Raw genomic sequence first — 14,383 nt, forward strand, 5'->3', positions numbered from 1 at the left:
AAAGGGGACTCGTGGCGGGACCTCATACCTGCTGACAGAAACCTCGGCGCCCTGTTGGGCCTGATCGGCGACGTCGTGATCTTGCGCGCCATTGCGAAGGTGGCCCAGCAATACGGGGCGTCACGAACGGCGGAGTCAGTGGGGAGAGGCCACACGAACGAACCTCGGGGAGAGGTCTAAGGATGCCATATGATCGACCGCGTTGCCGTTATGATACGTTATGATACGCCGGTCGTGCCCTTACGATTCCGACCTCTCCTCGCCCCTTCACCAGTTGCCGCAGCAGAGCACGCCACACCCATGAGAAAAAATACAAAAAAAATTTAAAAAACCAAAAAAAAACCGAAACCCCAAAAACGTTCCACGTTACGACGCTTCCCGCCTTGCCGTCGAGGCTTCTCACCAAGAAGAACCGCCTATTTGTAAGCCTTCACAACCTCTAACATCAGCTCAATTTCTAACATGATGCACAGCTTGTTCAAACTACAGAACAATTCCTCATCATATCGGCACCGGTTCATTCAACCATGGTACAACCAACTCGGTACACATCCACCGACCAGCCCTCCTTGCGTCCATATAACAAGCATGCGGCTTGTACCTCAACATCATATTCACACGCCGAATTCTTGCCTCGGTCGCAGCTATGACAAGCTTGTGGGATGATTTCACCTCCTGGTGCGAGTTCGTTCGGCGGGACTTGAGCAACGCGCCAAACTGGCACATCGTACTGCTCCTTTGCGCACCACCCGGACTATTGGTGTACACCGCAATAGCTCTCAGGAACAATTACCCAGGCACGTATGCAGTCTGCTACTGGAATGCTCCAGGCGAGATGCGAACATCGTATCCTGAGTGCCCGTTCAACCGACACGTCTTCGAAACACCTACGCATCGCGGCTGGCCAGCCTTCTACATCTTTGTCGGCGCCACGCTCCTATACAGTCTCATCGCCTACCGTAACAGACTCCGATGTCTGCTGCAAGGCACATTCTGGCTCCACTTCCTCATCACCACCGTCATCCGGGTCCTGTCTATCTTCTCCGGCTGGAGCACCCAACCCAACTGGTCAAGCTTGGTCTGGAACTCCAACTCCGTCGGCAAGATCTTCTGGCTATGGCTTCTAGTCGAAAGCAGATATTGGAGCTGGAGCTACCTCGGTTTCTACGACGATTACTACTTCCGCGAAGAGACCCGTACCGTGCACAACCGAGGCGCCGACCCAGTATGGACCTTCACTTCTGAAAAGACGGACGACCCAACCGACATGCTCTACTTCCTCTACAGCCTCATCTTCCGGCCATGGCGCGATATTGCAGTTCGCTTGTCGTACATCCACCTCGTTGACAACGCAATCCACGTCATCTGGTTCCGATACTTCCACGTCGACGCTCCCTACACTGCTTACATCAACAACTCGGAGATCTTGACCATCCTCCTCTTCGTCACTCTGGCTGTATACACTTACGCACGCATGCGGACGCACGTGTACTTTGACGACAACGCTACCGGTCCGCTTGTCGATATCAAAAGCACAGTCCCGCTGCCCATTCGATCGGCTTCGCGCGATCTGTTTACCTTTGCTTCGACGCATCATGTTTTTCGTACGTGCTCTGAGAGGCGTCAGGCGTTCATGATTGCTGTGTGTTTAATGACGACTGGGGCGCTGGCGACTTGGGAGTTGCATTTGGGGTTCAAGATCTTGTGGGCGCTTTGCTTTAACGCTACTTTGTTGATACTCGCAGCGGAGTTGGAAATCATGAGAAAGACGGGTAGGAGGGAGTTGCTGAGGGAGATTGATCGTATGTGAGGCCTGGCCTGGGAGAGGGTTGTGAAGAACATGGGGGGGTGGGGTGGGATCACACTGTGGATGTGACTGAGTGGGTAATGCTGGTTGGTACATCGGGTGGTAGAATATCAATGTGTATGAGGGTATCGTTGGTTATGTAGCCCGGCTTCTTGCAAGGCACCTCCTTGGATGATCAATCGCAACTACTGGCCATCATTGCTCCAACCATTGCTTTAACCCGTAAGCAAAATCTGAGACTATCACATGTCCGGGATAAACGACAGAGCAGGTATTAGTTAAAAGGCGGAACAAAAGCAACTGGTACAGATGATATAAAGTAGCTCAAACCGTACAACAGATGAGGATTACAAAAAGAAAGCCAACACGACATCTCCGATGGGATATCAAGACTGCATTCACATACCCAACCTATTTACAAAAGAACAACACGTTCCCTAAATCCAGCCCACACACATACACAAAGAAAATAGCAGGTAGTCTAAATAGATTGGGGTAATTAACATCTTCGTACTTGCATCTACACTTCCACCTCTTCCTCCTCCAGCCCATTATTCAAAACAACATCCTTCTCCATCTACACACCCAGATAAGTCCCGCTGGTAATCTTTTTAACAGTGGCGACGGGCTTCCAGCCAATCGCCGGACTAGGTGGCGCATTCTCCTCTGCATCCGCAAACGGATCTGCTTCGCCATCGTCCTTCTTCGCGTTGAGAGGCGCACTCATGCTAACGCCTAGACCGCTGCCTAGAGTCAATGACTGCTCGTCGCTGATCTCCCAGCGGGCCTCTGTGTTACCGGGTTTGGCTTGGCCGTCGGTGATGAAGCGGGCGCGGAGGGTTTGGGGGGCGGAGTCTTTGAAGAGGGTCACGTCGCCTAGGCGCCAGTAGATGAGGCCTTTGTCGCGCGAGAAGGTACCCGTGGGTTTCGATTGGCAGGATGTTGCTTTGGACCCGGGTTCAAGGCGGATTACGAGGACGAGGTTGCGCACGGTGATGCTGGTTGCGCCACCGAGTTCGAATCGGGGGTTGAGGGAGTAGTTGAGGATGGCGGAGGTTTGTGTGGGCTCTGACTTCCAGGCTGGTGACAGGATGAGTGGTGGGAGGGATGCTATGTTGCTGTCTTCGATATGAAGCTGGTAGTGGAAGGCTACCGATGTCTTCATAATCTTCGATAGGTCAACGGTGTAGTTGCCTGGGCTATCTGTTGACTGCTCGATGAAGGCAGGGTTGGGCGCTACCTTCTCGAGCACGGGGAAGTTCTCCAGACGTATGCTCTCGGTGCCCAATGGACCGGCAGAGACATCGACGGGGTTGTACGCGAGCGCGACCTGCCCGATTACCATGGCCTTGGTAACGTTACCCTGCTCGAACCAGGCGCTGACGGTCTCCACTAGCGACGCATTGAGCCCTGGTTCATGCAGGTCCGGATGCCTGATCGTGGTGCTAGCGGAGCTGCTTAGCGATCGGCCCGATCGAATGGATTGCGTATCCGATGCTGGGTGGTCGTCTGACAGCAATGCGCGATGAGGAGGCTTAAAAGCTGGAGATGCAGGTTGGGGAGGAATAGCAGGGGCAGGGAATGTTGCTGAACCGGGGCCAGAAGCGAGACCAGAATCGCTCGTTGGGAGTGGAGGCACTTCGCCTATGCTTTGGAGCTCGGGTGCTGCGGGGTTTGGTACGAATATCGTGTTACGAACATCTCGGCGACCGCGCAACGTGCTTGACCGCTTCGGCTGGGCAGCTTGCTGTATGGGTGTTAGTATAGGATTGAAGACACCTCTGCTATTACTTACTGTGCGCAGCATGTTGACCAAGTTGGCGGTAGCCGCATCAGCATCTCCATCTTCCTCCTGGATGGGAGCATTCCTGATGTCGAGCTTAAACTGGGGTGGTGCGTTGCCGTCATTTTGTGCCCTGCTAATGGTTAGCTGAGTAGACTGTCGTGTGTATGGTCATCTTACAAGCCTGCTTCTCTCTCGGCTTCGGTGATGGCATCAAGAGCTGATGGAGGTACAGAGAAACCCTCGGCGTCTTTTTCAGGTTCTGGCTGCGTCTCCGTGACTGGTGGTGGTGGTAGTGGCTCTTTGAGCTCTGGTATGGACTCTTGGACTGGTGCAGTGCCATTGACGGCGGCTGGTGCATCTGTCTCCACGGTCGACTCAGGTGTGGGGCCATTAGGCGCAACATCAGTGCTGGCCTGCCGGGTAATGCTTTGGGAATCGGATCTTTGAGAAGTACTGGGTCTCTGCGATTGTCGCAGAGGAGATATCGGGCGTTCCGCAGTAGGAGGCAGCGATGGGCCCTGGTTATCACCCTTTTTCGATTTGCCCTTGCCAAATCCACTAAATGCCGAGCCCAGGTTTGAAGAAGATTGTCGGTCTGGTGATTGCGCTCGGCCGTACGGATGCGCACTCTGTCTCCTCCTCCCCAATACCGTGCCGAATCGCTTGAGAGGGTTGGAGCTATGTTTCTCCGGCACAGAGCCACTCTTCTGGCTGCGGTTGTCATCAACTGCGGTAGGGGATGTTGGTCCAGAAGCTGGGGGTGCTAGGGTGCGCGAAGGAGTTGGTGGGTTGCTTGGTTTCCGCGAAGGCTGGGGTGCATCTCCGCTCCGCATTCGCAACGCCCACGTTTGTATTTCATCGGCGGTTTCAATGTTCAGCATGGCATTCAGTGTCTCTTCGGCGGTAGTTCTACTCCGCTCTACCTGGTCTACCTCATGCGTTTGGAATTGTGTGAGCACATCGCGCAGGTGGTTCAGACGTGTCTCGTCAATGGCCTGGAGCTGCTCGAAGACGTAGGGCGCCTGCGAGTCCCATTGCAGCTCTGCCTTCTCGATATCCTGTACAGCGTCGGCAACGGCGGAAGCTTTGGCCTTCGATCCCTTATCACGAAGCTTGCTTTGCTTCTTCTGCGCCGTGTCGATGTCTTTCGCGATTGCCGAGAGGTTCCCCTGGATGTTGCCGAAGCCCTGCACGTCCCGGTTGTTGGCAGAGAAGTCGCGAAGGGGTCGTTCGACGTCGGCCTCGATCCGGGAGGCCAGATGCGCATGCGATGCGGCGATGGACTCGGTTGCGCTCACGATCTTCTGCCAGGGCGTCGCGAAGATGCTGGCCGTGTTAGCTGGTGCGCTACGAGACGAATGGGGCGGGTGCATACCCCAGGTCCGAGGACTCATCGGGAGGATGTCTGTTTGCGAGCTTGCGCAGGCCGGTGACGTATTGTTCTTCGACGCGACGGCGTTCCTGCGCATTGGTGAGCACGTGTGGATGGCAATGCGCGGCAGCTGGGCCGGACGCACCTGCAGCCAGTCGGCAATGTGGGTGTTGAGCTGGCCGACATGTCTCATGCGGGTGTCGAGGACCGTCACGGCCTGGGCGGGCGACAGCGATGTCTATACATAGGGTGAGCCGAAGAAGTTGGGAGGGCAGCATCGAGGCACTCTCACCAGCAATGCCGGGTATTCTTTGCGTTGGAGCTCCATGGCGAGGAATGCGGGGGACGGGCGCACAGCCACAGAGAAGCGATTCGGGCTATTTACATGGAGAGGCAGCTCGGCGGGCTGGTCGGGAGTCGTGGAGCTGTCACAACTGCGCTGGCTGTCATGGCTTGGGGCTCGTCGCTTTCGGCCTAGTCCACCGCGGTTGCGTCCGGGAGTCTGACGTAACCTGGGAAACGACTAAACCTCGAGATGCCTCCCCTGACCCAGTCGGGGCCTTGGTGAAGATTCTGAGACGCGCCAGAACGTGTCGAGTGATTGCATAATATTGACCTCTGTGACCATGGCCACGCTGCCTTTGGGCACCGACCGCGCGGGCTTGGGCAGTGGCGGACGCTGAGTCGGGGCGACTGGTCTCCTTCTCTTGCCTGGCAACACCGCTACATGTCTCCTACCTCGACTTCTGCGTCTGAGTAATCGCGCCACATGGCTTCCTCGGACTGGCGAGCGAGCTTGGGCTTCACTGCCCGCCTGATGGCTGTCACAAAAATGCAGGTAACATGTTTATACCGTCACGCTAGGGAACCTGGTGCATTCTAGTCCGGAACAGGGCCCGACCATGTGAATGGCATACGTGCTTGATCGCGATCTTCGATGGGAAAAGACGATTTGGCCCAATCAGCACGCGTGGAACATGGAAATTCAAAACTAACATTATTGCAGGACATCAGCCCTTCAGGCAGCGGACCCTTCTCTGTCGGCAGACGACGCTCGGAAAAAGGCCACTGTAGCTGAGACGACAATCTACGCAGACGCCCGCTCTCTGGTACATATCAATATGGTGCTTTATGATTCCATTTTAACCATGTCGCAGGACGACTACGACAGATTGTGCAATGACAAGATAACAAATCTGCCCAGACCGTCACTCGACTTTCCAACACCAGAGGTCAGCAGTTGCCATACTAAAAACCACAAATCAACTAATTCGTATCCTAGGACGAAGACTATGTCCCAACACCCGGCGGCAAACCGGTTGGCAAGTATCAGAATGCACTGTACCATCGCGAAGGTCTCTTCTCCGTCATCTACAAAGCGCCTGCAGTTGGAAATGAAAGCTACTTTCCCACCAAGTCACCCACCAAGACCAATGTCGTGGCTCTGAAGATCACTACACCATCGGTAATGGAGCAACCGCACGACTCACAGCGAGAGGCCAAGATTCTGGCCATGGCGGCATCAGAGCGGGTCATCCCTCTCATAGAGACTTTCCGCGAAAATGGAAGCCACTTCGTTCTGGTCTTCCCATTCGTGCGCCACGACTTCAACGACCTACTGCGGGACAAGAAGCTGTCCAAGAGCCAGATCAAGTCGTGCTTGAAAGACCTCTTCACCGCCCTAGCCGACATCCATGGCAAGGGGATAATACATCGCGACATCAAGCCTTCCAATATACTCTTGAAATCCCTCGACGGACCAGCATATCTTTCCGACTTCGGCATCGCGTGTGCGCCCGAAGCACCGGGTCCAGAAGCAGCGGATGCGAAGATTACCGACGTTGGTACTACCTGTTACCGACCGCCAGAGCTGCTGTTTGGGAACCAGAAGTACGACTGCAGCTTGGATTTGTGGGCTGCTGGTTGCACAGTCGCAGAAGCACTCGACCCCAGCCACGAGACGCTGTTCGATTCTGGAGAGTTAGGAAGTGATCTGGCGTTGATACAGAGCGTCTTCAAGAAGCTCGGAACTCCGAACTTGGAGGTCTGGCCGGTAGGTTTATGCGCTCGGCTTACCCGAACTCTTACTGATTGAAGCAGGAGGCTGCGGGTTTCCGCGACTGGGGCAAGGTCCAGTTCTACGAGTACCCGCCCCAGGACTGGTCGGTGTTGCTGCCGAGCCTTTCAGAGCAAGAACGAGATCTTGTTGGCAGTCTAGTCAAATACGAGAGTGGCTCGAGAATGAGTGCATCCAAGGTGAGACGAGAGGCCAGACTTGAAGACATGGCTAATTTTTTATCAGGTCCTAGAGCATGCCTACTTTTCGTCGTGAGCATAGGGTGTGGTTGTTGGTCTGGGATATTCGCGTCAAGGCGCGATGTGGAGGAGCGGGGCAATTCCGCGCGCGTTGAACATACTGTCATTAGCATGACGAAATCTTTCCGTATATAATTGAAATAGTGATATAATTAATTCTTGTTAGCCATCCACTGAAAAGTTAGCTCCAATATGGGTAACCAACTGTGGGCGAGTGGAAGTACAAGTCAGCGCAGGGTGCACTAGCCGGGCAGGCAGGGTTGATCCTCGGGCCATTCACAAGCAACAGCATCACCAGGGCAGAGCAGAGACAGGACAACAACCGCATTGGCCCCCTGTATGCCATAACCGCCCTCGGAGCCCAAGCCATATTCCCCTACCGTCGCCTGTATGTTGTCGCCGTCAAGATAGCAGCTTCCCGGCCCTGGCCTCAAATCGCAGCCCCTCATAGCACCGCCGCCATCGCACCTCGATCCCCGCCCTGCAAAACTTCCGAGCCCCCTCAATATGGCGTTCCTATTCCGAAACAAGCAGAAGAACAACCTCGAGCTTACCCGCTCCATCAAAGAGCTTACGTTGCGGCTAGGACAGGAGGACAAACCCAACCCCAAGGTGCGCCCAGCCGACTGCAGTGCAGCGCTTGGGAGACATTTCTGACATGTGATAGCTGGAGGAAGGGCTAGCACTAGACCTGCAGCAGATGAAGATTAGGCTTCAGGGCACACCCGGTGCGTTCGTCTCTTGCGACACAGTTGAGAGTATACTAACGTGCCAAAGACACAGAAGTAAATCCCGAGGCTGTCTTCCAGTTGCTCACGAGTATCCTAAACGAAGACCTCCTCTACGCGCTAGCAATAAACATCCACAAGCTCCCATTCGAATCACGAAAAGACGCCCAGGTCATATTCTCGACCGCATTCCGCTACAAGCCCGCCGGGCAGGCCACACCACAAGTCCTAGAGCACGTCGTCGCATACCGACCGGATATCATAATAGCGCTATGTCGAGGCTACGATAGGCGGGAAAGCGCCATGCCATGTGGTGGCATTCTGCGCGAGGCACTCAAATACGATGCGATTGCTGCGCTGCTGCTCTACGACGAGCCAATGGAGGATGGCCAGACGCTCGACTTGGGCAACGTGAACCCGGATCTACCAGCCACCGGCAATGGTGTCTTCTGGAAATTCTTTGGGTGGATAGACAAGGGCGCATTCGAAGTCAGCGCAGACGCATTCAACACATTCAGGGTAGGTTGGTTAGATGGGTATGGTATTTCAAGGGCTAACATGCGATAGGAAATCCTGACAAAGCACAAGCCATTAGTGGCTACGTTCCTCCAAACGAACTTCGACGCCTTCTTCTCGAAATACAACTCGATGCTGGTCCAGTCGGAGAGCTATGTGACGAAGCGCCAGTCGATCAAGCTTCTGGGCGAGATTCTTCTCGACCGGGCGAACTACAACGTTATGACGCAATATGTGGATTCGGGGGAGCATCTCAAGATCATCATGAAGTTGCTGCGGGACGACAGGAAGATGATCAACTACGAGGGCTTCCACGTCTTCAAGGTTAGTCATGATAAGTGTCAGAGGATGTGCGCATGTTAACAGACGCAGGTGTTTGTTGCCAACCCGAATAAATCAGTCGCAGTGCAACGCATCCTTATCAGCAACCGGGAGAAGCTACTGCGCTTCCTGCCGTCGTTCCTAGACGATCGGACAGAGGACGAGCAGTTCATCGACGAGAAGAGCTTCTTGATCCGGCAGATCGAACAGCTGCCCTCAGCACCAGTAATGCCGCCGACACCGACATAGTCACACGTTTTCTCTGTTTAGACTCGCATCTGATGGCGTTCGAGGTTGGATATCCTTGGAGTTTTCCGTGGTCGGCGCAGTGATCGGCACATTTTTCATCGATGGAAGGTTGGCATGCAGGGCGGACTGCAGATGCAGGGCCCGCAGTGCATTGGGTTCGGAAGTCGGGTCGTGAGCATCATGCTTTTCCAAAAGCATGTAGACACTCTTGGACCAAAAACAGTCAACAAAGGGATTGCAGATTGTGGGTGTTGGACAGTCCAACATGTGCATTTTCCATGACATAGAGAATGATGCATACCAAGTGGTCGCGTGCAGTAGTCGGCATCTCGGCTGGCAGGCGTCTAGACTCCATCTTCATCACCTGGTGGATCTCCCGCGGCGAGCTTCCCCGCTTAACAACTAATTATGACACGTGGTGGTGATTGGTCGCCGCTTGGTGCGCCGTCTGAAGAGCCGGCCAAGCCGGTGTCACAGAGTGCAGGCCGTAACAATCAAAACGTCGCGCGCTGCGGCAGCGGGCGTGATATTGTCGCGTCTGTCTGCTTGTACCTGCATCCTTCTGTCGCGTTGAAGCATCCCTTGACGCATCTTCCCGCTAAGCCCCTGATGCTAGCCCGTCGCTAGCACTGCTAGGAAACCGGGCCAGCTGGCGGGTCTTCCTCCTTCTCGGCTTGGCAACCAGGCTAAAGCGAATCAGGTGCACGCCGTCGAGCAGCATGACTTCAGAGGGGGCCCGGATAACTCGCTGGCTGCAGTTGCAGGACACCGCTACACAACAAGGCCCGCTGCTTAGTCCGGGGAATGAATTTCCTCTGAGAACACTGCCCTCCCTGCCCTCCGCCAGCTCCCTCTCCGACCTGGCTTCGGATGACGGCCACAGAGTCTCGCACCGCACCAACATTGCGAAACTCATCCACCCGCCCACCCCTACCATGACGGATGAGCATACGGCCGCTCGCAGACGTTCCTCCTCGCTCGCCGGCGCCACCCTGCCCACCAAAACAGACCTGAAGAAACACCGACGCCGCCGTTCCGACCACATTGCCGAAGAAGGAGAGGAGTCCTCCTCGGGTGCAGACCGCTCCGACTCAGAGTCCAGTGACAGCGCCGACGACGACGACATGAGCGCCGACGGGCTTGAAGACGACGAGGAGACGGGCCTCACCAAGCGCGACAGACGGAGACGCCGGAGAAGAAAGAGGCGGAACACGCTGCTCGACCAGCGCATCGTGCCGGATGATACATACACAAAGGAGGAGAAGAAGCTCGCCGACCAGAACTTGCTCAAATCGATGCTAGTCAATGGCGTTCTGATATGTCTATGGTAGGACGTTAATAGGAGTACGGTTGACACGCGCTGACAGACCCAGGTACCTCTTCTCGATATCGATATCCGTCTACAACAAGTGGATGTTCAAGGAAGCCAAGGGCGACGGCGAGACCAAGAACATCTTTCCCTTTCCGCTGTTTACGACATGTCTGCATATGATAGTCCAGTTCACGCTCGCGTCGCTCGTCCTATTCCTAATACCCTCCCTCCGACCGCGACACGACTCCCTTAACCCACACGCTGCCGGCTCGCGCGTAGAGCCGGTCGACCCCAAGAAGCCGCTCATGACCAAGTGGTTCTACTTCAGCAGACTCGGGCCGTGTGGTGCAGCCACTGGCATGGACATTGGCCTGGGCAACACGAGCTTGAAGTTCATCTCGTTGACATTTTTCAGTAAGGGATGACCTCTCCTTTCTGCGATTACAACTAACAGAAACAGCTATGTGCAAATCATCTGCACTCGGCTTCGTCCTCATCTTCGCCTTCCTCTTCCGCCTCGAACAGCCCTCCTGGCGACTCGTATTCATCATTCTCGTCATGACCTGCGGTGTTGTCATGATGGTAGCCGGCGAGGCTGCCTTCCACACCCTCGGCTTCATCCTCGTCATGGTCTCGGCGTGCTCGTCCGGCTTCCGCTGGTCGCTGACCCAGATTCTGCTCCTCCGCAACCCCGCGACAGCGAACCCATTTTCCTCCATCTTTTTCCTCGCCCCCGTCATGTTCATCAGCATACTCATTCTCGCGATACCCGTGGAAGGCTTCCCCGCGCTCATGGAGGGTCTTTCACAACTTTTCGAAGCCAGAGGCGCCGGCCTCGGCATTGGCATTCTTTTGTTCCCGGGCGTCCTCGCCTTCCTTATGACCGCCTCCGAGTTCGCTCTGCTGAAGCGCACTTCAGTCGTCACCCTTAGCATTTGTGGCATTTTCAAAGAGGTCGTCACGATTGGGACTGCGAACCTTGTTTTCAAGGATCCTCTTACGCCCATCAACCTGACTGGGCTTGTCGTCACGATCGGCAGCATCGCGGCATACAATTACATGAAGATCAAGAAGATGAGAGAGGAGGCGCGGATGAACGCTCATCTCCAGAACCAGGAGACGTATGCGCCGGTCAACACCGTGGATCCGTTGGAGCGCGATAGAAGAGGAAGCGTTGTCGTGCGACCAGGACAAGGCATCGTACGCAACAGTCTGCAACTTGCGCCGGGTCTGAGCGGGGCATCCGTATCTGAGAGCCCGGCGAGAGCAAGTCCGATCAAGACTGCACGGGACACTGAGTAGCATACATGTGTGTAGCAAGCAAATCATTCTGGATTTCAGCGTGTGTATTGTTGGGTATTTCATCGCACTTTTTTGTCAGCATCATCAGGCGTTCAGGACACTTGGGAAGTTTTGGAAGGCGGGTGTGCGAACGCTGCCGTGCCGTGGGATTACTATACCCTTTCCTTGAGACTGCATCTGAACCACATTCGCTATGTACTATCATATCAATATCTATTTCGTGTGTTTCAACAAACATAGTCTTAAAGAATGGTGCGCACTGTACAAACGTGAAAAGTTCAACACCCTACCTGCTAGAATTCTACGTCGTCTTGGAATTTAGGAAACTTCAGGTCTCGTCTTGATGTAGACGACAGCGCACCTGTTCAATATTGGGTTCTTCCTTGTATGGGGCGGATAATCCAAGGTAGTTGTTCGGTACTACGTGCTGTAGTGCATCTTGTAGCTTGAGATCCAAGGCGAAGATAACCAATCGACTACCGCGGAGGCATTTCGGGGATCGGCGGGACAATCTAGGACCCTTGGCCGCAGTTACCTCATGTGGCCATGCACGTCGAGAACACCTGCCACAACCACCTGGCACATCCACATCTGGCGTTGACCGTCAGACCCCCTTCTCTCCCCTCTCTCGCCGTTTACACGCCGGCACATCTGTTTCGGGCAAACGTCCGCACTTGCGAGCGTTAAGCGCTTCGTTTCGTACGACGCAGGTTTCAGAAGCCCCGAAAGTCCGGCAGTACGGTACAGTAATCAGCCTCATCGTGGCTTATTAACTCGCACTGCTTCTTGCCTCTCTACCTCCTACCTCACGCGCAATACCGCATTCGCTTTTCTTGTTCGACCGCGACCGCGACATCACGTCGCTTTACTGCCGCCTGCCATGCGGCTCCTCACCTCCCTCCTTGCGCTTCCCCTCGCGCTGTTGCCTTCGCTTGCCTTTGCGCAGGATCTCGAAGTCCAAGTCACAAGACCGGCGGAATGTACGCGCAAAACTCAGAAAGGCGACAAAGTGTCGATGATGTACAAGGGCACGCTGCAGAGCGATGGCAGCAAGTTTGACTCGAGCTACGACCGCGGCGCCCCGTTTACATTCACGATTGGCAAGGGCCAGGTGATCAAAGGTTGGGACCAGGGACTGCTGGATATGTGCATTGGAGAGGCCAGGAAGTTGGTTATTCCGCCTGGTCTGGCGTATGGGAATCACGCTATGGGTGATAAGATTCCTGCGGGATCAACGCTGGGTATGTTTGCTTTATGCGGAGAGTTTGGGTCTGGCTAATGGTGCGTGCAGTTTTTGAGACCGAGCTTATGGGCATCGACGGCGTGGAAAAGGAACCTGCGAAACCTGTTGAGCCTTCGAAGGCTGCCCCTGCCACACCGACACCGACTGGTATTACGGATGACAACGTCAACGCCAACGACGAAGAAGCTGCGCCCGAGAACGTACCCAGGCCGACATCTACACCCTCGTCTGAAGCTACTCCGGCAGAGACCAAGCCTGAGAAGACAGCAGTACCGGCCGCCGAGCCTAGCAAAGCTGTAGCCGCACACGGAAACCCGATGGATGGCGAGAGCGACAAGGGCGAGTGCAACCTCCTTGGAAACTTTGCACTGATTGTACAAGGTTTCCTTGGACTACTCGCCGTATCCTCTCTCGCAATCAAGAGGCTGAGGGAGTCTCCGCGACGGCCCATAAAGATCTGGTTCTTCGATGTTTCCAAGCAGGTCTTTGGCTCGGTTCTGTTACATCTTGCAAACGTCCTGATGTCTATGCTGTCCTCCGGCAAATTCGACGTCGCGGCGACAACCAGCGCGACGACCAAGTATGCCGGAACCAACGAGGAGGGTGACCAGCCAAACCCGTGCTCGTTCTACCTCCTCAACCTGGCCATCGACGTAAGTTCATTCCCACGAACATCTGCAATCAGCAACTAACGATACTAGACCACAATCGGCATCCCAATCCTCGTGCTCCTCCTCAAAGTCCTCCACGCCGCATTCGCCAAAACCCCGCTAGCCAACCCCCCAGAGTCCATCCGCAGCGGCAACTACGGCCAACCACCCCGCGCAACCTGGTGGCTCAAGCAATCCATAATCTACTTCCTCGGCCTCATCGGCATGAAACTCTGCGTTCTCGCCATCTTCGCCTTCCTCCCCTGGATCGCATGGGTAGGAGACTGGGCACTGCGCTGGACAGAAGGAAACACCGCACTGCAAATCACTTTCGTCATGTTCATTTTCCCGTTGATTATGAATGCGCTGCAGTACTGGATCATTGATAACTTCATCAAGGACCCTGAGCACGGTAGTGGTAGCGGTAGTGAGGGCAGGTATGGCGTTGTTGGTGAGGATGACAGCGAGGATGAGGATGATGAGGAGTGGTTGGAGCGCCAGAGACGGAGGCGTGAGGCCGGTATTGACGGTGAAGACAGTGATATCGAGGCTGCGGAGGTGGATCCGTTGAAGGAAGCCAACCCCACGATGGTACCATCAAGGAGTAAGAGTTTAAAGGCTGGAAGCGACTACGATCCCGCTGTTGATGGGGCGAGTGGTAGTTTGAAGACGAGGACGGAGTAGGGTGGTTGTACGTAGTGGTTTGCGGTGTTTGCATTATCAATAGGCTTAGTTTGTGTACTTGTCTCATAGCGGGCTTGGGGTTTTGGAATAGACGTGC

General features: G+C 54.9%; 6 protein-coding genes across 6 annotated transcripts; 5 read left to right on the forward strand and 1 right to left on the reverse strand.

Moving 5' to 3' along the window:
* Window positions 1-835: 835 nt before the first annotated feature.
* Window positions 836-1,810, forward strand: J4E88_010725 (uncharacterized protein; the record flags this gene model as incomplete). The annotated part of the gene is made up of 1 exon (XM_049404315.1): window positions 836-1,810. One exon carries the CDS (start codon window positions 836-838, stop codon window positions 1,808-1,810), a length of 975 nt encoding a protein of 324 aa, XP_049249929.1.
* A 574-nt stretch (window positions 1,811-2,384) lies between these two features.
* On the reverse strand, window positions 2,385-5,293 carry J4E88_010726 (uncharacterized protein; the record flags this gene model as incomplete). The annotated part of the gene is made up of 6 exons (XM_049404316.1): window positions 2,385-3,554; window positions 3,603-3,723; window positions 3,771-4,919; window positions 4,969-5,054; window positions 5,111-5,203; window positions 5,258-5,293. 6 exons carry the CDS (start codon window positions 5,291-5,293, stop codon window positions 2,385-2,387), a joined length of 2,655 nt encoding a protein of 884 aa, XP_049249930.1.
* A 441-nt stretch (window positions 5,294-5,734) lies between these two features.
* On the forward strand, window positions 5,735-7,297 carry J4E88_010727 (uncharacterized protein; the record flags this gene model as incomplete). The annotated part of the gene is made up of 6 exons (XM_049404317.1): window positions 5,735-5,799; window positions 5,972-6,074; window positions 6,123-6,197; window positions 6,248-7,018; window positions 7,066-7,221; window positions 7,268-7,297. 6 exons carry the CDS (start codon window positions 5,735-5,737, stop codon window positions 7,295-7,297), a joined length of 1,200 nt encoding a protein of 399 aa, XP_049249931.1.
* A 491-nt stretch (window positions 7,298-7,788) lies between these two features.
* Window positions 7,789-9,095, forward strand: J4E88_010728 (uncharacterized protein; the record flags this gene model as incomplete). Its single annotated transcript, XM_049404318.1, has 5 exons — window positions 7,789-7,893; window positions 7,949-8,009; window positions 8,059-8,528; window positions 8,577-8,849; window positions 8,898-9,095. 5 exons carry the CDS (start codon window positions 7,789-7,791, stop codon window positions 9,093-9,095), a joined length of 1,107 nt encoding a protein of 368 aa, XP_049249932.1.
* A 719-nt stretch (window positions 9,096-9,814) lies between these two features.
* Window positions 9,815-11,709, forward strand: J4E88_010729 (uncharacterized protein; the record flags this gene model as incomplete). The annotated part of the gene is made up of 3 exons (XM_049404319.1): window positions 9,815-10,422; window positions 10,469-10,821; window positions 10,868-11,709. The coding sequence occupies 3 exons, from the start codon at window positions 9,815-9,817 to the stop codon at window positions 11,707-11,709; spliced, it is 1,803 nt and encodes a 600-aa protein (XP_049249933.1).
* An 880-nt stretch (window positions 11,710-12,589) lies between these two features.
* On the forward strand, window positions 12,590-14,286 carry J4E88_010730 (uncharacterized protein; the record flags this gene model as incomplete). The annotated part of the gene is made up of 3 exons (XM_049404320.1): window positions 12,590-12,950; window positions 13,001-13,605; window positions 13,654-14,286. The coding sequence occupies 3 exons, from the start codon at window positions 12,590-12,592 to the stop codon at window positions 14,284-14,286; spliced, it is 1,599 nt and encodes a 532-aa protein (XP_049249934.1).
* Window positions 14,287-14,383: the final 97 nt, after the last annotated feature.

The sequence above is a fragment of the Alternaria novae-zelandiae genome, assembly GCF_023758075.1.
Source record: "Alternaria novae-zelandiae strain BMP 2774 chromosome Unknown scaffold_38, whole genome shotgun sequence".
In the NCBI taxonomy this organism is placed as follows: Eukaryota; Fungi; Ascomycota; class Dothideomycetes; order Pleosporales; family Pleosporaceae; genus Alternaria; species Alternaria novae-zelandiae.